This window comes from Zootoca vivipara, chromosome 9 (assembly GCF_965207765.1).
Source record: "Zootoca vivipara chromosome 9, rZooViv2.hap1.1, whole genome shotgun sequence".
Classification (NCBI taxonomy): domain Eukaryota; kingdom Metazoa; phylum Chordata; class Lepidosauria; order Squamata; family Lacertidae; genus Zootoca; species Zootoca vivipara.
Window position 1 is genome coordinate 32077655 of NC_142592.1, and position 26972 is coordinate 32104626.

Consider the following 26972-nt stretch of genomic DNA (forward strand, 5'->3'; position numbering starts at 1 on the left):
ATCTCAGGATTGCTCCAGTTGGTTTTGCCCATGATATACATAAATTCATGGCTTTAAACTCTTGAGGCTTTCTGCATGGTACAGACTATAGACTGGGTAGATAAACGCTTTGGTGCTACAGCTTATACATATGTGGATGCTGCTGTTTCAGAAAGTGGGATGTAGAGGTTTGGGTAGGGTGCAATCATTACTCCCTTCCATGCACTCATTCTGCCTTCATCATCCCTGTACAAGGGTTATTGTTTCTCCATCATTAAATGTTTCATTTGAGCAATTCAGGATGCCGTGGTACTGTTTCTAGATATGCATTGTTGAGCTTACTGATAAGCAAGTCAATTGAGTTGGTTCATCATTCTTTCCTTATTTTTCCTGAGGCTACAAAGGCTGATAAGAGCAGTACATGAACAATTCAGAATGCAAAAATAAAACAAGCCAGGACTACAGCAGAGGTGCATAAGCCAGACCTCCTCAGCTGCAGTCATATGTTTGGTCACTTTCTTCTACCTATATTGCCCCCAGGATGCTTTGCAAAGTCTAGGAGTTTGTATAACAACTTTGCTAATCAAAATAGCCCAGAACAAGGACATTGGTAGGACCAATAAATTTCCACTGAAGTTATATTATGAGAATTTGCTTTCCCCCCCTTTCACTGCCTGTACATGCCTTATTAAAACCACCAGATAAATGCTGGATTGAATGGCATGGGGAATAATCCTGAATTGCCTCTAATTCATCACAGATCTATTATTCATCACAATAATAGAATAGAAGATACCTTTTCATTTCAGAATTTTGCCTTTGAAAAATACTATGTACTATCTAATCTAATATTTATTTTAAAATATTTGTTCAAATAATCTTATTTTATGTAAAATGTTAGTGTTGTAAAAATGCAGGCATGTATTAACGTTTAAAGGCACATGATAACTCATAGCTTTGGTTTCTTTTTTAAAAAAGACCCTGTGCCAATATAAGCCCTACTAAACTGCTGGAGTCAGAGGATGCATTTGAGCATCAGAGGATCAGTTTTGCTTTTTGATGAGTGGCTCTGTAAAATGATAAGCTATCCAGACGTACCTTCCAGCTAACAAACTTAACTTCTGCCTCACCATCAGGACACAGATGGATGGGAAAAAATGACCCTGACCTCCATAAGACCCACATTCCTCTGCAAGCATAGAAGCATGATAATCAGGAAATGATGGTTATTAGTTACAGAAAATGCATTATTGTGAAAACCAGGAGAAAAGTGCTCATGAGAGGAAGTGATTGGATTATAGGGGAACGAGTGAATAAGACTAGGTCATTCCTACTGAGTAAATTGCTGTGATTTATAAGAGAAAGGGTATGGTGATATCTCGCCCCATTACCGACTAGACTCATTTCACAAACAATCTTAAATCAGTATGTGACAGCTACCATTGGCACAAAAATTGTTTGTGTAATATGTTTGTTGTAAGGCTGCTAGACTGAAGCTAACAGATTTCCAATTTCTAGTCATGTTTTAGTTTGATAGATAGATAGATAGATATCAGAAATTTAGTATATTTGGTGAACATTCTTCAGCTATGATGAAAGTCAGTGAAGGGGTTTCTTGGCACTTTAGATGAAGAGTTTTAAATGCGTTAACATCCTGATCCTAAATGCATTTATATGGAAGTGCCTAGATGTGTGCATCCTTTTGAGTCTCTGGCAGCTGTGGTTTTCACTCAGCCTGTGTTGATTTCCATATATGCTGCCACAGTCTGAGTTGGCCATATACACACTGACTGCCACAAACTTACTGCCACTGGACAAACTCCACTCATTTCAGTTTTGATTCTTAATTGCGACTCACCAAAAGCTACAGTTGCAATCGGGTTTCCCAAAACTGGTTCAGGCTGAGCTTAGAGCATGGCCAGGCCAGTCTGCTTACACAAAGCCATCTCGGCTGGTAAGATTGCATGGGCTGGCCCAAAAGGTCCCATGAACAACCCCTAATCTCATTAATATCAATGGAACTTCAAAGGCATGGACTGTATCGAGACTATCCTAACAGACATTGGCAGAGGCCATTAGGAGAGGCTATGGACATGCAATATTGTATTTCAGATTTCAGTCTGGAAAGAATTCATTCTGGGTGTTCTGTGTAAAGAAATAAGATAAGGAAAGAAATATCAACAGAGCTTGCTTCTTACAAAGCCTATGCTGCTTGCAGAAAGGAGTTAATTTTTAAAAGTCTAAAATATAGCATTTGCCCGCCATGATAACATAGGAATAAGTATCTTTAGATGGACAATTTTACACATTACACTACAAATGTAGTCAGGTCATTTGTTCCCATAATTCTACCTTAAAAAATTATTTGTGATTTTTAGTAGCTAAGTCTTAATGAAACAAACTTTTTCTACATTCTTCTTCCCTTCCCTATTAATGTTGTAAATAGGCTAACTGATCATTGTGCTTCTCTCAATAATATGAAGCACTGATCACTAGGAGAGAAATAATGGAACTTCCGCTACCTGAGGAGAATGATGTGAATTTGGTTGACCCACCAAGGACAACAGTGTACTATTGCACCACAAATTACATAATAATAATAATAATAATAATAATAATAATAATAATAATAATTTATTTGTACCCCTCCCATCTGGCTGGGTTTCCCCAGCCACTCTGGGCAGCTTCCAACAAAGATTTAAAATACATTAAAATGTCACACATTAAAAACTTCCCTGATGGTGTCACACCATTTGTTTACCATCGTTATCACCATTTATGTTAAACTTGCCTCATGGTGTAGATTTTTTACAGAGAGGCAGTCAATACTACTATGCAAATATCCCCACATTTTCAGTAAAGGAATAACTATTGAAGGAAGCATTACTGTATTGGCAGGAAATTCATTTATTCATCAGAGGAAATTCATCAGAGGTGGCCAACATGGTGCCCTTCAGATATTGTGTAGACCCCAACTCCCACCATCCTTGACCATTAGCCAGTCTGGCTGGGGTTGAGGAAGGTTGTAGTTCACAACATCTGGAGGGTACTAAGTTGGCTACCACTAAATTAAACCAGTTTATTATTTTAAATATGAATGTCCAAATTTATGTACGGCATGTGTTCCCTTTACACGTGATAGCGAATGTTAATTACACTCTGAGTAGACTCACTGAAATAAACAGCCATGCCCATTGTTTCCAGTGGGACTACTGTGAGTATGACTTAGTTGGATACCACACAAGTAATGTGACTGCCATAAAACACAATGTATTTTATAATATTTTGTTAAAATGTTGATTAGAGCCCAATTTTACCGGGCCTTTGTTGACTTCCGCAAAACTATATTGCTAGATTTTGGGTGATACTGTTATCACACATACAGTTCCTAGATTTCTAATTTGGCTGCAATTAAAATCAATATATGCAACACAGGAGACTTTTTCTATGACAGGGGCATAATGCTGTGACAGGGTTCCCCCCCCCCAAAAAAAGTGTGACTGGCGTTTATTGTTCTTACTAAAATTGTACCAAATGAAATATTTTTGTGAGTTAACTGTATTTCCTGATATGTTTTCTACTTTTTTCCAGTTCCAGATGCTCCTCCTGAAAATGTAACTGTGGTAGTTACATCCTCTTACAGTATTAATATTAGCTGGAGTGAGCCTGTCATCATTACTGGACCAACATTCTACCTCATTGATATTACCTCAGTAAGCCACTGCTTTTTCTCTCTATGACTATTCATGGTACAACCTGATACCTTACATAAATTTAGTGCTTATTTTCTAAAGAAAGATCCTGAAGCAGAGGGCTTATCTAGAAATAACAATTCTTACCTTGAAAGCTCTTCTCCTGAATGGTGAGGGAAACATTACAAGGGAAACTTGTGGTGAGGGAAAATTACAAGGTGGCGCTGTGGGTTAAACCACAGAGCCTAGGGCTTGCCGATCGAATCCCTGCGACGGGGTGAGCTCCCGTTGCTCTGTCCCTGCTCCTGCCAACCTAGCAGTTCGAAAGCACATCAAAGTGCAAGTAGATAAATAGGTACCGCTCCGGCGGGAAGGTAAACAGCGTTTCTGTGCGCTGCTCTGGTTCGCCAGAAGCGGTTTTCTGATGCTGGCCACATGACCTGGAAGCTGTACGCCGGCTCCCTTGGTCAGTAAAGCGAGATGATCGCTGCAACCCCAGAGTCGTCCGCGACGGGACCTAATGGTCAGGGGTCCCTTTACCTTACAGTTAGACAGAAGTAAATGTAAAGGGACCCCTGACTATTAGGTCCAGTCGTGACCGACTCTGGGGTTGCGGCGCTCATCTTCCGTTATTGGCTGAGGGAGCCGGCGTACAGCTTCCAGGTCATGTGCCCAGCATAACGAAGCCGCTTCTGGCAAACCAGAGCAGCACAGAAGTACCAGCAAGCTAAGCTAGTGATCATCTATGGCAGGAGAAGATGTGTAGTCACAGATAGGACAATGCAGAAAAAGCAAGTCATATATGCCAATACAGTGCTACCTTGGTACTCGAACAACTTGGCTCCCAAACAAATCGGCTCTTGAACACCACAAACCCAGAAGGGAGTGTTTGCAAACATCCGACGTGGCTTCCACAGCTTCCAATTGAGTGCAGGAAGCTCCTGCAGCAAATCAGAAGCCGTGCCTTGGTTTTAGATTAGTTTCGGGAGTTGAATGGACTCCTGGAATGGATTAAGTTCGAGAACCAAGGTACCACTGTGGAGGGATATATGGGGTGCTTGGGGGGGGAGTGCCGGTACTCACCATGAAGTTGTTCACGGTAAGTGTCACGCTTTTCTTCTAGCAAAAAAGGTGCTGGTACCCCCGAGGGAAAAAAGCACTGAGTATATAGCTTTATTTTTAAAGAATGATTTCTTGTTAAGCACTGTTTTCTATGTGATCAGTAGCTACAGGTGTGAAGTCTATATAGACAGGTCCACCGCTGCTTCAATAAAACTATCCATATGTCTGTAGTGAAAATCCCGGAATAAAATTTTGTGACTCTCTAGGGAAACAGAATTACTGCTTCAGGGTCCAAAAACAAGCTGTATTTAGCAAAATTCATATGTTAATGTTTTAGTTAGTGAGACTTTCATTGCAGATGTAAAACCTTAAGACTGTATTCAAAACAAAAGCCAAATCTTCCCTATTCTGTATATTTTAAAATAATTTTTACTATGCTGATATACGGAAGTTACAGTTGTTTTAGCCTTCTTTTGAGCTTGCAAGTAAATTATTCCTAAATAACCTGATCCAGCCAATTTTATCTGCATTGTGCAGGACCTTATTTAGTTCTGGTGAACAGAAAGCAATGCCTTATTATTATTATTATTATTATTATTATTATTATTATTATTATTAATCATTCTTTTGGAATTTATTTGCTTTTTTCAGCCACTTCTCCTTCTCTTTGCTGTTTTTTCTTTTTTCTTTTTTGGCTGCAAGACTGAGGCCACCCGCTATGTTTCCTTACTGAGCAGGAATTTATAACTTGTTCATCTGGACTCAACTCTCTGTTCCCTACACTGCCCCCCCTCCCCCAGCAATATCTTCTTAACCTGAATATACATGTTTAAATCAGTATTATTTTTTTCTCCAGTGGAAGGGATGGATGAAAGTGCAACAGCCTTAATCTGCTCTGTGGGAAATGAGCTACCAGTTTACAGCCGTTGCCTGTTGTTTACACTCACTTCAAAATGTGAATGAGCAGCAGCAATTCTTTTCCACCCCTCCTGCTGCCAATGCAGCACTGTGAATGAAAACAGGAATCAGATTTTTTTGTGTGTGTTGTGCAAACCCAGGCTCCTTGTTTTTTCTTTTGGAAAAAACAAAGCACAAGTCTGCGTTTGGATGATCCAAGCTAGACTTTGGCTTGTTTCATTCACAGTGCAGAAGTGGGTAAGGAATGGCACTGGATTCACAGGAAGGAATGCCACTGGAATGCTTGAGCCAGCAGTGAAATGTTTACTGCGGGCACCTGGGATGGGCGCACTGCAGAACAATCCCCATCCACTTGAGCAAAGTGGTGAGCCTGGTCATTTGAAGGGCACACTCACGGTATCCTGTGAGCCCAGCAAAAGTGGCGCGGAGCTGGCAGGGCGCATGCCTGTTGTGTCCTTCTCACCTGACCTGCAGCTGGAGGGTGGCGTGAGAAGTACGCAACAGCTCGTGACGTCCTGACAGGGTGCATCTCCAAAAAAACTGGGTGATGCCCCCCCAGTCCCGCCCATGCTACGCCTCTGGTTTGAGCAGACTGCGCATGAGCGAGCATACTGCTCATTCTCATTGAGCCAATCTTTGCATTAAACTATGAAACTTTTGAACCAGGTCATTGCAAATAAAAGCGCCACTTGGGAGGGGTCAAAAGAGTTCAATACTGTTTCTTGATGGCCATCCCAGGAAATGAGTGTCTGTTTAGTAGATCAGAATCTTTAGTTAAGGTTAACTCTCAGTGGGGATACTAAGGCACATCTGTCAAAGAAAATATATGTTTGACCTACCTTAATGTGTTAGCAGCTGCATCTACTGCACACTTGACCCACTGGGGAACTGCTAGTGTAGAGATACTTTTTATTTTCTGTTGCATAACAGATAAACAAAATTGGTGCATGAGGAAGGATAGTCACAAAGGATTTTATATTAGATTACATCTACTCATTTGTTGGGTGAGCTATTTTCTACTGCTGCTCAGTTCTTGGGATTTGCTTGTGTCTTCTGGTGCTGTTGTTTTGACACCAGAAGCACGAGGTAGGGTCACACGGTGGTTTATCCTATGCAGTTCAGGAACACTCAGTGACAACAACAGCTTTCTGAGTTTTCCGCATACAGTCTTGTTTTCCTGTTGCAACAACGCCTGCATTTACTTGTGGCACTCTATGACTCTTGATAGGACAGAGTTCCCTTTCATACACCCCAGGTCAAAGTGCAGCATGAGGGTGTTCTTACAGATTCCCGAGTAAGGAGAAGCAAGACTCTCCAGTTCAGAACACCACAAATGCCAGCTAGCTATATATTTATTGCCTTTTTAAATAAGAAACAGCAGGTAGATGGCAATTCAGCTTTCCATTTTCGTGACATATTGCCTACCATTCTGTTAAATATTGCCCTAATATTGGTTTGTTTGTTTTTGCTTTGTATAGGTAGATACTGATGACTATAAAGCTTCATTTGTCAAAACAAATGATGAGGACAAAAACCTTGATGTTTCAGGTTTAAGGGCATTTACAAGGTATTCTGTAGTGGTCACTGCTTTTACTGGCGATATCCATGCTGCACATATTGAAGGCAAGTCTAGCCCTGCAGTCATTGTTTCCACTTTTGAAGCAGGTGAGCTGGTCCAGCTTTGTTGTTGTTCTTAGTATCTCTTCAGAAAAAGAAAATGTGAAGCAATTGTTTTTTTCTATGTTGTAAATGAAGTTTATGATATCAGGAACTGCCATCATTCCTTTGGGCCATAGTAACTCTAGAACAGCCATCACTACTATGAAACAGCTTCACTTCTTAATTTCTGCTGTTGTGCCCTTGCTAAAGGCATATAGCCACTGCTCATAAAAAGTGACAGCCCTAAGCAGTGGTAAGCTAGGCAATTTCGGGGGAAAGGAATGATGAGTTGGGTATCTGCACATAGTCTTTAATGGGCACTGAAGTTGAAAAGGATGCTTGAAGTTCTTTACTAGTCTCAGATTTGTGAATGCCACTCTGCCGTAACAACAACAAAAAAGGTACGGCAGTATACGGTAAAAGGAACATTTGAAATCAGGCCAGAAGCTGCCATTATAATCAGTAAAACTAATGCAATCAACCTCACATCTGAATGCAGCTTAAATATTTTCCTTTGCAATGTTTTAGAAGCTGGATGTATACTAATATTTGTATTTTTTGCAAAGACTCCTGAGGCTTGTGGTTTGTTTTTAACTGAAACCTAAAAAGAGCAATTGCAAGACCAAAGTGTCCAGAATCACATGTGAGTTTAGATGTACGTGTAAACTGAGATCCAAACATGGCTGAAATATAAATATAGCAAATAAATAAATTGTAATTTTAAAAAATAAATTGTTGAACATTCTTTCAGTGCCCAGAGACCCACTCAACAACATAACATTTCAGAAGATACCCGATGAAGTAACAAAATTTCAAGTGACGTTTATATCACCATCTGAACACAGTGGAAATATTCAAGTATATCAGGCAATGGTCTACAAAGAAGATGACCCAACTGTCTTCCAGATCTATAATTTAAGTGTTATTGACAGGACAAACAAGTCAGTCACTGCTATGATAGAGGGACTAAAAGGGGGACATACATATAATATCAGTGTAAGTTGAACTTTGTGTCTCTTTCTTTAATATTGCCAAGTAACACAGTCAGTAGTAAAGCTAAGCCAGACCACTTTACTGTGGAGTGGCTTAAAAGTTAATTAATGCATGACTTGATTTCCAATTATTATGTTAATGTGTTTGTGTGTGTGTTTATCACACTACATGCAATTAATGCATAGTAGTCAGCAAAATAATATAGGGCCAGTCTTGACTTGTACTCCTAGAAGAAAGCCCCACTGATTTCAGTGTCAAAGTGTCAAAGTCTTACTTTACTCAAGTAGAACTTAAATACTATGTTATTTCCTCCTCCTCCTCCTCCACCCCGCCCCCGTGTGTACATGCATGAAATAAGTCCAGGTTAATGTAGGTAACCTGATTGAGGTAAACAAACTAAGATATAGGAAAAAATATATAATTTAAACATTTATATTTAGGTTTATGCAATCAATGGTGCTGGTGCAGGGCCAAAGATCCAACTTAAAATCACAACAGACATTAAAGGTAGGTCCATATAATGATTTCATAGTTTTAAAATAAAGATAATGCAAAAGAAATGTGAAGTCAGCTTGTTTTTAAAAACAAAACCATTCTCTTATGCACATCCTGGGTCAGTGGTTCCCAACCTTTGGGGGGGGGCATGCCCCAGCTAAGCATCTCTAAAATCTCGATGCCCTCCCCCTGTGACATATAATTCTTATTCTTCAAAAAGTGAACTCCTGTTCACATGGAGGAAGCCTAAAAGGCCATTAACTGTTAATAACTCATTCTTGAATTTTCCCCTTAAAAATCAAATTGCCCCCCTGTGGGGCATAGCTGCCAAGTTTTCCCTTTTCTCGCGAGGAAGCCTATTCAGCATAAGGGAAAATCCCTTTTAAAAAGGGATAACTTGGCAGCTATGCTGTGGGGCATGTTGGGAACCACAGTCCTAGGTGGTGTTATAAACTGTTTTCCATTCCCATCCTCTTGCTGAGTTATATTAATTATTTGCACTAATTTTGAGCATTCTGTGGTTCTGTGATTTTGAGGTTCTGTGATGCAGCTAAGGTAAATTAAAACTAGGTTCTGGAAAAGAAGCAATGGTGCTAAATCAACATATTTATCATTTGCATCAAGGCCGCAATCATAAACAGCTTTACTAAGAATTATGCCCCATTGAAACCAGCGGGATGCATGCATGTCCAAGTAATTATGATGGTATAGGAATGTACTGTACATTATTTTAATCTTTTCTCACATTGTGCTGTGAGTTTTCTGGGAAATTTTGATTTCAAATGGGGCAATTTGCATTAGAGGTTTTTTCAGTTTGCTCTAGAGGGATTTAATATATGTTTAATATGTTTGTATTTAAGTAACAAAACTTTAAAAAGTACCACATTTTTGTCCAAATACACCATAAGTATTTGACCTGAAATATTTGAGATAAGCAGCAGTGCTGCTTTCAGAAGACAGGAGCGCCCCACATGTTCAGCCCCCCAGTCACTGCAGCCCCATATGCTCTCTCTCTCTCTCTTTCTCTCATATCAGAACTCCACACTATTATGTATTCAGTGGTCTGTGTTTACCTGAGCTTGAGTCTGGACTAAGGAGTCTGAGCACCTGTGTTCTGGTTCAATACATGATATCCAATCACAAAACATTTCAGGATTTGGGCCTCTGCCATTGGTCCTTAAACTCAGTCATGAATCGCAGCTTGGATGTTTAGACAGCCAATAACATTGGGAGTGGGAGTGCCCAGACCTTCAGAAATGTATATAAGACTCGCCATTTTTTATCTCTTGAGATTCTATAGAGTGTGGGATATCTCTGGCCATGCCTAATACCACCTCCCCAGCCTACACCAAGCTGTCATGTGCCCCCCAAGAGATTGCCTTCAACTAATGTGGCCATTAATAGGGGGGGATTGCCCACCTCTGATTTTATAGCATAATCATCCTGTAGCTCCAACCGCTTTTTGAATCTTGCAAGGGGCAATTGCCCTTACCTTGCCATCCTAAAAAGGGGGGATGAAAGGAGGAACCATTTGAATAGCGATTCTGGTGGCTGCTGTGGTGAAGTGCTGAATGGTTTGCTGCCTTGGTTCATGGGTTTATATAACTGCACGTGAATTTTTTGCATGGTTCACACAATGTTATTTGTATTAAAATGCCAGCATGTCTCTTCCCCCCCCCCCCACAAATTAATCTAGATTTACCCTTTCTGGAGGAAACCCAGTAAGATAAAAAATAAATGTCGCTAACAACCTGTTCGCAATATGTTAATGACTTCTTTGCAATATTCAGCTCCCATCTGGAAGCCCTCATCAAGGGGATTTAATTAAGTAAAAAACTACTTGACTCAGTAGTAGACTTAAAAAGACTGTTGAATAGAACAGCATCACAACATATATTTGTCTCAAAACAGAACCACCAAGGCCTAGTAAGAAGCCAGTGCCCGTCTATGATACCAGTGGAATGGTTGTCACTGCTACAACAATTAGTATTCGTATGCCGGTTTGCTATTATAATGACGACCATGGGCCCATCAGGAAAATACAAATTCTCGTTGCAGAAGCCGGAGGTATAGAAATATTTCCCCCTTAAATGTAAAGATAGGGGTGTTCATTTCTTTCTACTTTTGTTCTGTCCTTTTGCTTTATTTGAATGTGCAGGCTTTGCATTTACCCCACCGCTTTCTCCCAGTGAAACCTGATCTTTACTGCTTAATCGGAGCAATCATCAATTGGTTTTTCTCCAAATTAACATTTGCTCCGATTTAGTGCTAAAGAGTGGGTTTTCCGGGGGAAAGCAGCGGGGCAGGGAAAGAAAAACCACTCCAACCTATGCTTTCTGGGCACAGGACAAACATGCAAACAGGGTTAATCTATGTTTTATGGACTTGTCATGTGCCAAAATCTGTAATTTATGTATATTTTTACTTACAAGATTTTTAGCCCACCCTATAGAACTGAGGGCCATATTTGCCTCTGGTCAATCACCCAGAGGCTACATGCCTGGGAGCAGGACAGAAGTCAGCAAGCAGTGAATGTGAAATTTGTCTTTGTGCAGGAGATTATCTTCTACACACATTTCTCTCTATCCTCCATCCAGGCAAGCAAGAGGCAATATCACAGTTCAAGGACACATTCCAGCCAGGCAAAAGCACTCAAGCTCTTTAATGATGCACAGCAAGTGAAGGGTACAGCTGGGTCTGGGGAGAGTCCCAAGGGGCCCAGAGAGAGGCCTGGGGGTGCATTTGGCCCCTGGGGCTGAGCTAGCTCATCCCTGCTATTGGGCAAGGTCCTTTCTAGGCAGCTTGCAAAATAAAACAAAACAGAAACACAGGTTTCACAAACACGGAGCAATAACAACAAATTAAAACAGTTTACAGCCCAGCATAAAACAGCCAAACAATTTTAAACTCACTATTCTAAAACAGCAGGCACCTTAAAATAATCCTAACTAAAAGCCAACTGGGGAAAATGGGCCTTCTGGGGCTTTTTTTGAAGGCTGGTACTGATGAGGCTAACTATGCATCCCTAGAGAGGGAGTTTCGTAGGCTGGAGGGCACTACTGATGAGGCCCTTTCAATGTAAAGTAAAGAAAGAGGCCTCAGGTCAGCAGGGCATGGTGCCATCTGATTTCTTGTGTGATTACTTGCTCCTTATATCTCCCCCTCCTATTCTTGAAGCAGGAGCTCTGAATACAGGAATGAGATGAGGGAGCCAGTGGAAAGAGCACTCTTCCTAGTCTTCATGGGTTCTGGGCCTCTCCATTGCTGCCCAGGAGAACTTGATAGAATTCTGTCAGTTTCTTTACATCATTGAAGCCATGTTTCAACATTACTTTGTACTTCACATTTTAAAATGAATTGTATTCGTTCACTCTATCCTGCAGATTTTATAGACACAAGTTGTACTTTCTACCATAGGAAGATAAGTGTGAAGATACACAGTTCTGCATCTTTTTCTATTCCGTAGGATATGTTCACAGAATTATTTGACCAATTTTATTTTGTGATGTATTCAGAATATAAAACATCGCTATTTTTTTCTGACTGTAGCTCAGCATGATGGCAATGTAACCAAGTGGTATGACGCCTACTTCAGAAAACCAAGACCGTATTTTGTAAATGAGGGCTTTCCAAACCCACCATGTGCAGAAGGAAATGAAGGGCTGAGCAGCAAAGATGATGTATATGTAATTGGAGCTGATAGTACATGTATGATACCAGGCAGTGAAGAAAAAATCTGTAATGGCCCACTGAAGCCCAGGAGACAGTACTTGTAAGTATATTACTCATTTTTCTTCTATCTGCATAATGGATAATAAGCAAATAGCAGAATATTAGGACAAAAACATGGGCCACTCTTTTCAGTGGTGTGCGAAGGGGGGAGGCTCGCCCTGGGTGTCAGCCTGGGGGGGTGAAAAGATGGCCCGCTGCCTTCCCTCCAGCTGTAGAGCAGCCAAGGGCCTGCACAGTTTCCGTACAGGCAACCTTGCTGCCCATTGCTTGGGCCAGCCCCACCTGCCTGCATGGCGCTCTCCAACCTGCCGTCGCCCGCCCGCAACATGCGCACAGCCTGGCATCCCTAAATGGGACAGTTCTGTCCATCATGTTGCTGCTCTGCTGTCTCCCGAGAAACTTTTGTCCCTCTGGCCAATCAGCAGAGGGCGACCAAGGAGTGGGGAGGGGAGGCGGGGAGGCGGTGCTGGAGAGAGGGCTTTCCCGAGGAGCTTTTGCTCACGCTTGGCTCGCACTGCCAGCTGTCAGTCCCGCTTCCTGCACCACAAGACCTTCTAGTAGAGCCACTGAGCAGAGGCAGCGGCTGGCAGAGAGGGAGGCAGGGGTGGGAGGGAGAGACTGAGGGAGCGAGGGAGCGGGGTGGGGAGAGGAGGAGGCAGGAGAGGCAGGCAGGCACTGTTCATTTACTTCACAGCGCCTTTCAGATGGAGGGAGAGCCACGGAGAGGGAATGGGGAGCTGTTGGGTGCCTTCCCCTCGCCCCCATGGCAACGAGCCATAGGAGGGTCTGAGAAAGGGAGCTGGGAAGATGTGTGAGGTGACCAGAGAGAGAGAGAAGAGGAGGTGGAGGAGGGGAACTCCCTTTCCCGGGCGGCGAATAGGTGTCGGATGGAGCAGCTGCCACCTGCCTTCGCCAACTCGCAGGGTCGTCGCCGCAAGGCACTGGCAAATGGGCTCCCGAGGAGGAGAGGGGGTAAAATGGCGCGACCCAGAGGCGGTGCGGATTTCAAGGGGTAACGGAAACTGGGGCCAAGGCAGGGACAATTATTGAGCTTGCTCCGAGCAGGGAGGGAAGCAGGGGGCGGCGGCAAAGAAACAGGTGCGGCGGCAAAGAAACAAGCATCCGGACACTAAACTTCCTTGAACGCGTATTTGCGCGATCGGTGAGCGGCGCTGGCACCCCTGGGAGGATCGGCACGCCTCCGTGGGCGGATCGTCCGCATCATATTTGCTACTCCAGGTACCCCAGCAGCATCCTCCGCCACTGACTCTTTTAAGGCCAATTTAAAAAGTGGAAACCAAATATTAGCTGCAACAAAATTAGAAAGTTATCTGTTTTTGATACCTGCCCCCCCTTTTCTGTGAACTATGAAAATATATAGAGCATGGGGGCCTTGCAGTGCTTTTTGTTTACCAGTACATGGGATGAGCAGGTAGCAAGTTAGTAGGTTCGGATGAAACTCTAAGCAAACCAAACCATTGGTTAGTTATTGTTTTATGTGTAAACTGTACCTCAAGCATCCAGACATGGGTCACTTTCTGTAAGTTATTGGAGACATTTTACTGCTGAATCAGAGACAGGCAGACAACAGAGATCTTATCTCAGAGCAAAAAAAAAAATCTAATCCAAGTATTAACTGACCTCCTCCTTTAAGAAGATAACACAAATGGATCTTAGACCCCACTCTTGCAAGTATGTGTGACCTGCATTCCATATCTCTTTAGAAGGGTGTGATTGAGACCTACATACCAAATCAGCTATTATGGGGAATGGGAGCCCTATGTATGCCCCTCTGCTGGCCTCCTCCGTTCAGTCAAGGAACACCTAATATTAAGGATATTAATTGCAGACCAGTTTGGGGAAAGCAGCATACACATATAAATACCGTAAATATCCCCAAACCTTAATTTGAAGAAACCTGTAACTTGTAAGTCGTAAATGACTTCGTTTCATTTTCCCTTGGAGTTTGTTCTGAGTGCTTCTAGATACAGTATAAATTTTGTGTGAGATGAATCACTGGCCTAGCCATGGTAGTTCCTGTTCTCTAACTTATTTATATTTCTCTTGCAGATTTAAGTTCAGAGCTACAAACATAAAAGGACAATTTACAGATTCAGACTACTCTGATCCCATCAAAACTTTAGGTAAAGGGAAGCACTATGTTTTATTACTGTAGCATCGCCAAGTTGGCTGTACAACTTCTGCAAGAACAACAGCCATGCTAAACCATGTCCCAGTTGCTATTTGAATGTCATTTGCATGCACACTACAGAAAAATCAAGGTGCAGGATTGTATTGATTTTCACAGCTCCAATTCCCCTGCACAGTCTGCCCATGTATCCCACACAAGTTCTTCTTCAGATGTTGCAAGGGGTGCTTGGCAGCTGAACACGCAAGGTCCCACCCAGGGTCACTTGCAGGTAATGACGTCATTTTGTTATGTTCAGAACTGCTCAAACAGCCCCCAGGGTGTTTCAGAATGTTCTTTCTCCAGTTTTAACATTCATCCTGCCCATCTGTCTGCCACCAGAGCTGTAGAAACCTCTTGTAGGATGAAACTGTGGCTCATTACAGCAAAGGCAAAAGTCCTTGTGGATCTGTGGCAGCACCACTAACTGCTGTCTTGCTTAAACTGGGACTATGCAATCTCCCCAGTTATATGCTCATACTAGTCATACAAGCATGCAGTAACTCATGAAATTTGAAAGGTATGTGTAAGGGTGACTCCCTACAGGGAGCCGGGCCCCATCATCCTGACGTCCACCTCGTCAAGTACAGGGAGCCCCAGTGGTTCTGAAGCAGCCAGAGGGGGAGGAAGAGACTCGGAGGGGGAGAGAAATCAGAGTGAGGAACAATGGGAAAGCTCGAGGGTGGAGAGATGCAGACAGGGGCTCAGGGATGTTGGAGAGCCATGTCACCGACTGCACATGGAGGAAATGTGAAAGGGCATCGCTCCTTCCGGCACAAGAAGTAAGGAGAGCACCGCGACGCAGGTCAAGGGGGAGGCGTTTTGGGGTGCCCTGACTACTTTGCTGGCATAGGAACAGACATACGCCATTGCCGGATTCTGATTCAGGATGAGAGGTCATGTTTTAAGCTGTCTCTACACTGTTAATAGTTAGCACAATAAACGTCTTTGAAGACAAACAAACGGAATTACTCTAGAGTAGCCACGACGACCCTCTGACAGTATGAATACTTGGGCACTTGTGCGTTCCCATTTTTTGTTTGTCCATAAGCACAGCCCTACTGAGATCATTATAATTGCATTAGGAAAACTGTGGTGATCACATTGACAGTAGACGATCCTTAAAATAAAAACATTTTGGACTCTGCTAAAATCTGTGATGGCGTGTGCTTAAGCAAACTTAGCAGAAGCACTTTGCATAAAATGTGTTTACAAAACTAAACCATGTTTTTAATGTTTCAATTCCCACCGTGCTTCCTTTATATTACAGGTGATGGGCTTTCCGAAAGAGCTGTAGAAATAATACTTGCAGTTACATTGTGCATACTATCTGTAATTCTCCTTGTGGGTGCAATTTATGCTTTTGCAAGGTATGTGCATCTCCACTTGTTTCTACTGAATTATCCTTGAATTTCAATTGCTAATTCGTTGAAATTAATTCTCCCCCCCACACACACACACATTGGGTCCCACATTGGAAAGCAGGAGTAAGACACACCAGAGAAGTATAGCAATGTATTGCTGTGTTTTTGGAGATGGATTTACTCAAGTCTTATTCTTTTTATTTGTTTGTTCATTTGTTTGTTTATAAACAAACAGGTTTGATCCCCATATGGGACAGCTGCCATATTCCCACATTCAAGGGAATTGGACAGAGGATCTTCAGGGCCCTTTCTAACACTACAGTTCTATGAAGTGTAGAAATTGTGTTAGGAACTGGAAAAAGTAAGGGTCCTTCCTCATTATTTACTGAATTCAGTCTGTAGAATTGTGGTCACTGCTGTTGACCTCTACTCAATTCTGGTCTATGACATAGAAGAGCCAATGTTAGAAGAAATCAATAGAACTGCTACAAGCTGATTGTGTAGCAGCAGCAACCAAGCAACCAAGATTGGTGTGTGTGTGTGTGTTAATTTTTGTAACATAATGTTTTGGGGTGTGTGGGCTATGGAAATATGCTATAATGCTAGGAAATATGCTATAACAAATCACAACAGCAATGCCAAGAAATAGATAACAATTACTGGCATTTGCAGATTGTGACTTTTTAACTTTCTTCTCGTTTTCATACTACCAGCACTTTGAAAGCACTGAATACATATTTTATTAAAGGTCCAGTGAATTGGGAATAACACTGAATGTTCTTTCTCATTCATTTTCCTATGATTTTTGTCTTAGAATTCGACAAAAGCAGAAAGAAGGAGGCACATACTCTCCACGGGATGCAGAAATTATTGACACCAAATTAAAACTAGATCAGTTTATCACAGTGGCAGACCTGGAAATGAAGGATGAGAGATTTACACGGTAGGCGTACTCCGTAGGCAAAACAGTAGTTCTGGGGGTCTGCAGTCATGACCCCATTGTGACCTTTTACTTGTTTGGAAGTGTTTTGTGGTGTTCTTATTTACACAGGTCACACAGATCCTTTTTCAAAGGGTGACCTCCAGACACTTCTCTCAGGAATTCAGAAAATCACTTTTTCTTCCCCACTTTGGAACAAGACCAAAATGCAAACCGTTATATAATTCTACCGAGAACATTTGCTCCTTGTTTATTTATTTTTATCATTACAAATGTAATCTCTCTGAGTAGTTTTGACATTAAGTGTTTTATTGAAGACTTAATATGTAGTCACTCTTAATACGATGGGAGCATATTGCTGATTGTTCACTTTGGCTCAGAGTCACTTAATAACATGTCACCCTACGCTACGTGACCAACTTTCAAAAACCTGTCAGCACTAAAGCCAGTTTGTTGTACTGGATTGATCATTCAATGTGGACCAGTAAAACCTGGGTTAAAATCCCTGCTCAGCCATAAAGTTCACTGAATGACTTTGACCCAGTCTAATACAGTGGTACCTCGGGTTGCGTACTCAATCCGTTTCGGGGTGCCATTCGCACTACGAAAAGTACGCTGCCCGAGCAGCGCTTCCGCGCACATGCGAAATGCCGCTAGAGCGCTTCTGCGCAGAACGCTTCTGTGCATGCACGCGTGGCGGAACACGGAAGTAAACAGTTCCGCGTCTGCGTGGTTCTTAACCCGAAAGTACGCAACCCGTAGCGTACTCAACCCGAGGTATGACTGTATACCTCACAGGATTGTTTTAGAATAAAATAGGGAAGGTAAAAATGAATAGCCCTCTGAGCTCCCTGGAAGAAGAATAGGCTGCAGTTCAAATATAATAATTTTCCTCATATTAAGTTATTACGTCCCAATCTACCCAGGGCCATTTTAGATGCCCTATCCAAATGGCTTCTTCTTTTTTCTTTTTACATTTTCTTGTGCATGGTCCTTGATACAATGCAAGGAAATGTGTATTGGAAAACATGAGTGTGGGTTCTTAAGGTAACACATCAAAATGTGCCACCTAAAGAGGATTCTGTGCCTGAGGATCTGAATGTATGCTGAATTAGTTCCACTGGTTTTAGTGACACTAAACAAGTTAAATAGAAATACTTCACCATGAATTGGTTTTGGATCAAATTGCAAAATCATTTAGGGCCAAATTACACGTAATCGTATGTGGGTACTTTTGCACTTCTTTGCAGGGATTTTCCCGAACAAAATGCCAGCGTTGGATTTCTAATCTGCATTGGAATCGTAGCATGAGAGGTGCAGCAGAGAGGGTGCTTTAACGATTGGCCCACTCTTGATTTGGAACTGAGGGCTCATGCCCACAATTTGCATTGCAAAAAAAGTCCCTCTGATTTCAATCAGACGTTTTTGCAATGCAAATTGCAGGAAAGAAAGGGGACTACAGTGGTGCCTCGACTTACTAATTTAATCCTTTCCGAAGGCACCTTCGTAGGTCGAAAAATTCGTAAGTCGAATAGCGCCATTGGAAACTCGATTTCCCATAGGAATGCATTGGAAACAGAAAAATTTGTAAGTCGAAGCAACCCCATCTAAAAATTCGTAAGTCGGAAAAATCCTATCTAAAACCGCTGCGGTTTCCGTTTGGATGTAGAGAAATTCATAAGCGTGCAGCCATTTGCCCCATTCGTAAGTTGAAAAATTCACTTGCGGAGTCGTTCGTAAGTCGAGGTACCACTGTATCCAGGTTGGACCTCAGCCGGGATGGCAAGTAAAGCTCCTCTACCCCCCATTCTAAGGTCCCAGTTCTGGTCTCTCACACACTGGCAATTTTTGAGTGTGGAAATGGAGGGTGACCTGCGCCCAAGGCCAGAACTGCACAGTTAAAGTCACATATAGTTCAGCCCTTATTGTCCTGTCTTCAGGAGAGACTAGCCCAGAGTCTTTGTGAGCCAAACTTGCATGAAAGGTAGCACAGTGTGCTGGACCCGCCACGTATTTTGACTTGTGCAAGGTTATGGATAGAACAGTGAATGAAATGTACTTCAACTCACGCTTGTAAAAAGTCCCTAGTGTTCCAAGTTCTGGAGCTTGTCTAACTTGGCAAAGCATTTGCTCACGTTGGTGGCAGCAATCATGTCTACAGGATACAAGGAATTGTACCCTGTCCTCAACTCCTGTGTATTCACAGTTCACCTGAACACCTTATGATGTGAACTAGTCTTCTGTGTGATCATTGCACATAAATTGGCTGATTTATACAGCTAGTACTATTGGTGTGCAATACTTCTTCCTTGTTGCCTCAAACCCCATTTGTGCTTTCTGAGTATCCCCTTTCTATGCCCCACCCCCAAACCTGAAGTGGGTTTTCAAGCTTTTTTTAAAAAAAAGGAAAGGGAAAAAAAGACTGAAAAACCACAAATGTTTGTTTGTGTGGTCCAGTTTGCCATCAAAAGCCCTGTATTTTAATTTCTGTACAGAGCCTCATTATTTTAGGTTTTTAAAAAACACAAATATTATTGGAAATGAGTTCTAATTTCTTGACTGATGAATTCTGTCAAGAATTACTATGTCCTATTAAAGTCACAGAAAACTAAATTAAATGTGTCAACTTGAAAACCTGTAGCCTCCCAAATGATGATCCATGGAAAGGCTGGAAATACATATTACGAAGCCAAGTTGTACTTTCATCCGTGTTTCTGATGCAAATTCAACTGCCTGGGTTAGCAGACACCTAATGTAACAGGATGCAGCTCGAAGATGGCTGGCTTACATTACCTCGCTCAAGAACTGCACTGCCACAAACTGAAGGTGGCTGGCAGAGTTACAGCTGTTGACTCATACTGTCTGCTTCTGGGCGTTTATTTTTTTCTGTGTTTAGTAGTTTACTTCAGGAGAAAAGCATGAAAGTTCTATAGGTTTCATATTTAAAGCTCTGCACTTATCTCAAAGCCTGCGCATTAATTAATATTTGCAACCTTTTACCTGAATAAGAACTCTTGTCCCTGTTTGAAAACTTAATTCTGAATGGGTTTTGCTTCCAGGTATTCCTCCTTTTTCTTTAGACGCAAGGAGATATTTGTCATCCAGTAAGTTACTGCATGGTTGAAGAGCCCCTGTGTGGTTTCTAGTGTGCTGTGCTCACTTGTGTGTTACTATGCTTTATTGGCTTTCACCTGATAAAGCAGCTCTCTCTCTCTCAGTGCCTTAGGCACATTTTGAAGCTTCTAGTACTGTAAAATGATCCTCAATAGGCAATACAGGGTTTTCCCAGATGGCAGAAAAGTTGAGATGTTCTCAATAGTGCTATATACTAGTACTGCTCCATATGAATGTAATATTATATTCCCGATAGCCCCGCTGTTGTTAGAAACCTATTTGCTGCTTTAAAACACAAATCAGAGAAGTAAAGTGGTGTACACAGGACTCAAAAAGATAATTTTTTTGAAAGACGAAGGTTTGCACAATGTTGGGATGTGGATGGGAGAAACAGAAGTATTGCTGACATTGCAACTTCTCTACTTTAAATGGCTGCAATAAAAATCATTCCTTCTATAGACATGTAGATCCCAAGTAAAAACAATACATGTTTACAGTGTGAAAAGGTCATCCATAGCCCCCTCAGAGCAGATTCAAACTGAAATTACAGAAGTTCATTTTAGAAACTTCCAATTAAAGCTGGGTATACTTTGTTTTTGAGGTTTGCCAAACCTGTGCCGATCTGCATTCTAAAACAATTTGTAATCTTCCAATAACTCATATCATATGAGGCAGCTGTAGAAAGCAACCTTCAGGTAGATAAAAGGAGAATGGTTATTGCTGGTACTAATGAAAACAAAAGTATTCCCCCCCCCCTTGATTAAATTAGGCATTCTGACTTTTGGATATCACAAATAGTATTTGTTTGGATAGTCAGAACTTCAAATTGAAGTTTTCTTGGACAACAATTGGTGATTGACTATAATCAGTTTGTTTATTGTCCCCCCACTCCTAACCCACCTTTTTGCTCCAAGGAGTTCAAGGTGCCATAGATGGTTCTCCCCTCATTTAGTCTCCACAACAACCCTGTGATGTAGGTTAGGCTGAGAGGCAGTGACTGGTCTAAGGTCACCAGTGGAGATACTACGTAACCCCAATTTCCAGTTGCTAGTCCAACACGCTAACCACTACAAGACAACGGACTTTCCTGTAAAGCTTCCAGTTAATTTAGAATATCAGCACTGAAGACTAAAGGTCATATGCACTGGATCATGTCAAAATCTCAGTGCTGTATTAATAACAGCATTTGACATTATTGCCAGTTGCTGCTGTGTCCCTCTTTTTTAAACCACTCCTCTGAATGTGGGAAAGATGAAGCTCAGGAATTGCCAAGAAGGCTGCCAGCTCAAAATGTGCTATCTGTCTTTGTGTATGAATGTCTTAGACTGTTATGAAGTAGTCTTAAGCCCTGATATTGAGCTCCAGTACCTTGGTTGGGGGGGGGGACTATTTTCAGGGTCCCTCATAAGGGGTTATTGATCTGTACTGTCCCTGAAGGGTTAGACGTATGAAAATCTCATTTAACCCATTGAAAATTACTTCCTTGGTTATTCCTAGCAAGTGCTTGTGGTGCTTATGAGTTAAGCCTTTAGTCTGCTCATTCATTTCTGTGGTTTTATATCGAACAAGCTGTAATTCCCCATAGATTTTCAACAGATTGACCCAGAGAGTAAGCTGATGCTGTATGACAACATGAACTCCAGTCACCATTGCCAACATAAATAAATGGATCCTTATAAAACTTAGACCAAAAAAAAACTTGAGTGAGGGGGAAGGGGAGAATGCCATGCTGGAATGAAACTTCTACTAGGCTCAAAGGCTGCACCTACCACTCAAATACGTCTCACAAAGCGGTAGCCAATTAGCTACAGTATGTTATTCTGTTGCACCAAATACAGCAGATTCTTGTGGCACCTTAAAGACCAACGCATTTATTTTGCCATTAATCTATTTTGAATCGCTGCGTAATAAAGTACCGAGGCATGGATCTCTTGCATAGGTTTCTTGTACACAGGTATATTGCCTTATTAGTGGCCTGGAACTTGAAGAAAACTTATGCAATGGTTTAATAACCTTCCTGTCTCTTGAAAGGTCCCTATTCCTGTGTCCTTGACAAGTTTACATTCCTTGCGCAGAGTATGCTTGGATTTTTCTTTTGCATTAGGAATTATATAATGCACTTAACACTTGGCCCTAATTCACCTGGATATATCCTATGGTGTTATGTACGGTAAGCTTCCCATTCCAGAGGAAGCCAGTGCTGAGGGCAGAAGGAGGAGCCTAGGATAAATCCCCTTACGTACAAACAGTTTTGGGGATGCAGGTGGCGCTGTGGTCTAAACCACTGAGCCTAGGGCTTGCCGATCAGAAGGTCGGCGGTTCGAATCCCCGCGACGGGGTAAGCTCCCGCTGCTCAGTCCCTGCTCCTGCCAACCTAGCAGTTCGGAAACACGTCAAAGTGCAAGTAGATAAATAGGTACCGCTCCGGCGGGAAGGTAAACGGCGTTTCCGTGCGCTGCTCTGGTTCAACAGAAGCAGGTTAGTCATGCTGGCCACATGACCCGGAAGCTGTATGCCAGCTCCCTCAGTCAGAAAAGCGAGATGAGCGCCGCAACCCCAGAGTCGTCTGCGACTGGACCTAACAGTCAGGGGTCCTTTTACAAACTGTTGAATCAGAACCATTTGATGTGAAATTCTGTTTGCATGTGCAAATCAGAGGCATACCTAGGTTGCCTTGTGCCATTGGCAAAGAGCGGTATTGGTGCCCCTGCCCCCAATCCCTTGCAGAAGAGTGTAGGAGTGGCCTGGGGAATGCACAGAAGGGCAGACAGGCTACTAGCCACTTCTAGTCAGTGGAGAGGTTAGATTTCTGCACATACACACCTGGCAGGGACCAACCTAGCCAATTGCTAGGTATACCCCTGCTACCAATTTGGCAAAGGATTCTCCACATTGAGCCTCTCGAACTATGGTGCATTGATATAACCCACAAGCGATCTGATCCAGATGTATGAAGAATCCCATGCCCACATGCAGTATCAGTGGCAGACATATAATGTGGTTTTCTTGTGGGCATATGGTCAGCCACTGTGAGAAAAGGATGCTGGACTGGATGCAACAATGGCCTGATCCAGCAATCTCATATTATGTTCTTGTGCATATTATGCAGGGTCTGTAGAGCACAAAAGCCCAAAGCTTCCAGGAGCCCACCAAATGCATAGATATGTTTAAATTATCATAAGTTATAATTTAGTCATATGCTGTGTTTATAAAATAATTTGGGTTTGTTTTCATTTTTCTCTCTAATAATAACTTTGTCGTATTGATTACTATTAGGCATAAAATGCATCTATTCTTCCTAAAGATTCTGAAGTTGTGTTCTTCATATTTAATTAAATTCCTTCTTCTCATAATAATGTTTTATCTCCAACCAGAAGGTATGTAATTAGATTCTGGTGTATAGCCCCCCCCCCCAAATTGAGACAGGGCTCCAAAATATATTTCACACAAGGCAAGGTCCAACAGCAAGTATGGCGACCCCCGCAAGCTGTCCTTGGCAGAGCAGGCTGCCTTAACACAGATTTTATTATTTGATATTTAATTATGGCATTGTAGGCTGCAATCCTACACTACCTTTCATGGGATTAAACCCTACTTAACCCAGCGGCATGTATTTCCAAACATCCACAGGATCAGACTGTGAAGTAAAGCTGGGTGTTATATGAATAAAGCCAAACTGCTAACAGAGCAATGTCTGATTTATTTCAAAAAAGCTTATTCTAAGAACCTTAAAGCAATTCAGAATGAAATCCTGTGCACACCTATCCGGGTATATGCCTATGCAGTGGAACTTACTCCCAAGTAAACATTCATAGGCAAGTCTCATTGCAGTATTGAATTTTCCAGTCTGAAATAAAATGGGGTCCTTGAATTATTACAAAACTGCAAAGATAGTTGCCTGAATAGAGAACTAACAGTGCTAGCCTGTACACGTCAACTAAGAAGGAAGCCCCATTGAGTTCAAAGTGACTTACTCCCTGGATTGCAGCCTAAATTAGCAGAAAGGGCATTTTGGTGTCCACTCTTTCTGAAACACTAAACTCCTCAAATCCAAGTTTTGTACAGTAGACATGTAAACATGGCGTAGATCAAACATGATCCCTAATTCAATTAAGCTGTAATTGTATCTAGTTCTATTGATGAAACATGGTTTGCCCTTTTAACTGAAAGTTTTAAAATAAATCACCAAGAAAGCACAAATATCTCCATTGAGAAATGCTTTATTAAAAAATATTCAGTTTTTTTTCAGTGGGAACCTTGTGTTTTTTAGCAGAACAATCCTGGTTTTGGTTTACCAACTTACCGATTTAGATAAGTTTATGAATACCTGTTGTCTAACACATGATTTCATGTTTTTGTCCATGTAAAACATATTTTTAAAAATAGGATATATCTGCATAGTTTGGTGAGTTTATTACAGCAAGCTGCCCCTGAGCTAGTGAATTTCTACATTGGCATTGTAATAATTTGTCCTTCTTTCCTCGCCTTTATAGAAGCATCTCAGTATTTTTATTCAGCAATTGCTTCCCTGAGAGTATCACTTCCTTTCCCATGCAAAGTTCTCCTTTTACATGTTAGGTTAATTTTAATGTGACTTTCTTGTATTATTATTTTTGTGAAGTATCCTATGCGCAAGCCACATCCATCATCAATCTGTTCTGCAGAAGCAGAACTTCAGCAACAGAATTCCAAAATCGATTTTAATCAATGAAATTCCTATAAACTTCCATTGAAAGCAAGAGATGGAAGCTGGGAAATTCTCCAGCCATTTTTATACTGAACCCTACTACACACCGTTTTTTAACAAAATGCTAAAAAGCAGATAGAAAAAAGTTGGTCATTGGAGTTCAGGTTCTTCATTGATATACCAGAGTAAAACAATTTGAGACATACAGTATGCTGCTATTTAGAAATGTTTATAGAATGGTTCTCTGTTCCTCACATCCTTCTCTAAATTTCATAGCTCTAAATTTCATAGTTTCTGAATCTGCCCCCCCCACCCCATAATTGAATATAATTTATATTACATTCTCATTTTACAGTATAGATTTTAACAAAATAAAAAAATCCTTCCAGTAGCACCTTAGAGACCTTAGAACGGCTGCAATTGGAGTTAATGTTTACAACTTATTACCAAACTTAAAACCATGGAGAGACCTGGTCTGAATAGAGACATTGGATTCTTATCTCATTATACATGATAAAGCTTTTGTTGTTTAGTCGTTTAGTCGTGTCCGACTCTTCGTGACCCCATGGACCAGAGCACGCTAGGCACTCCTGTCTTCCACTGCCTCCCGCAGTTTGGTCAAACTCATGTTGGTAGCTTCGAGAACACTGCCCAACCATCTCGTCCTCTGTCATCCCCTTCTCCTTGTGCCCTCCATCTTTCCCAACATCAGGGTCTTTTCCGGGGAGTCTTCTCTTCTCTTGAGGTGGCCAAAGTATTGGAGCCTCAGCTTCACGATCTGTCCTTCCAGTGAGCAAAGCTATTTTTTGCTATTTTCCAGTGATAAAGCTTTTTTTGGCCAACTCATCCCTTGCTTTTTCCTGTAAGACCAATTGCAGTCGTTAACAGTCGTCAACAGGTTTACCACACCTATCAGCCAATCACCCATTCCCACCCAGTGGCAGAGCTTCATGCTCCGGCACGGGGGGACGGGGACGGAGAGCAGGCGGGGGTAGGCTGGCACATGTCCTGGGGGTGTGGTGGGGCCCGCCACCTGCGGGGGCGGGGCACCCAGTGCAGGCAGGGAGGGCATCCGCGATGGAACCCCACCGGGATCACGCTGCCGAGGGCGGTGTGCTCCCCCCACACTCCTCTTCCTCTGCCAGTGTTCCCACCACCCTTCTGAGTAATACCCCTCCCCACCCTCTCACTATATATAAGGGTCTGGTGACTTCTGTTTCAGTGTATCTGAAGAAGTGTGCATGCACACGAAAGCTCATACCAATGACAAACTTAATTGGTCTCTAAGGTGCTACGGGAAGGATTTTTTGATTTTTTATTTGACTACGGCAGACCAACACAGCTACCTACCTATATCTAGTATAGATATTTTTTACTCAGACTTTATGCTGCTTCTTACCTTGCATTTGCCGCTCCCATTTGGAGGTCCTGGGTACCATCAACAGACGGACTCCCTCAGAAGGTGGTGGAGGTTTTTAAGCAGAGATTGGGTGGTCATCTGTCAGGGATACTTTAGTTGTGATTCCTGCATTGCAAGGGGTTGGACTAGATGAGTCTTGGCCTTCCTTCCAACTCTACAATTATGTGAGTCTATGAAACGATATCCAGTTAGTCATACTCACAGCAGACCCACTGAAATCAATGGACTTAAATCCATGAGTACAACTTGTTTTGATATCACCCTGTGAAATGCAGTGCAAGAGAATATTATGTGCCACTTTCGACACAGCACCCTCCCTTCAGGAAATGAGAGGTCATCCTGGAGGCATCCCTGAATTTAGCAGCACCTGTCAACTCCTTGATCCTTCTTGAAACCATGCATCCTTTGCCAAACATCTACAACTAGGAGGAGTCAGGCTGCAGGCCACTGACCAATCCTCAGCCAAGCTCAAGATATTAGCCACTGCTGACTATAGGTGTTGAGCAATTTAGAAAAGTTTACAGTTGCATGCATACATGAAGCAGATTGCTATTAAATGTGTGACTAGTTCATCTGAGCTAAGTGTGTGCTTCAAAAAGCTTTCTATGGGAGACAGGCAGCAACACTAAGGTTATAATGTCATAACAGAATGCTGTTTGATACATTGGATTTTTCTACTGCTTTTGGGAATCTAGGAGTTTGAAGAAAGATATGAAGAGAGAAGCAGTG

At 42.0% G+C, this 26972-nt stretch overlaps 1 protein-coding gene across 2 annotated transcripts in view; it reads left to right on the forward strand.

Annotated features, from left to right (window-relative positions):
- The window catches only part of PTPRQ (protein tyrosine phosphatase receptor type Q), a 113688-nt gene that overhangs the window by 69187 nt on the left and 17529 nt on the right, over positions 1–26972 (forward strand). Inside the window, exons 45-54 of one of the 2 annotated variants that reach the window (XM_088677020.1) lie at positions 3571–3692; positions 7130–7316; positions 8062–8306; positions 8744–8810; positions 10710–10865; positions 12348–12570; positions 14601–14674; positions 15989–16088; positions 16897–17025; positions 20082–20126. In XM_088677020.1, the coding sequence (XP_088533146.1) occupies positions 3571–3692; positions 7130–7316; positions 8062–8306; positions 8744–8810; positions 10710–10865; positions 12348–12570; positions 14601–14674; positions 15989–16088; positions 16897–17025; positions 20082–20126 (1348 nt within the window). The remainder of the gene's footprint in view (positions 1–3570; positions 3693–7129; positions 7317–8061; positions 8307–8743; positions 8811–10709; positions 10866–12347; positions 12571–14600; positions 14675–15988; positions 16089–16896; positions 17026–20081; positions 20127–26972) is intronic. The other variant, XM_060279680.2, reaches the window with a different exon arrangement.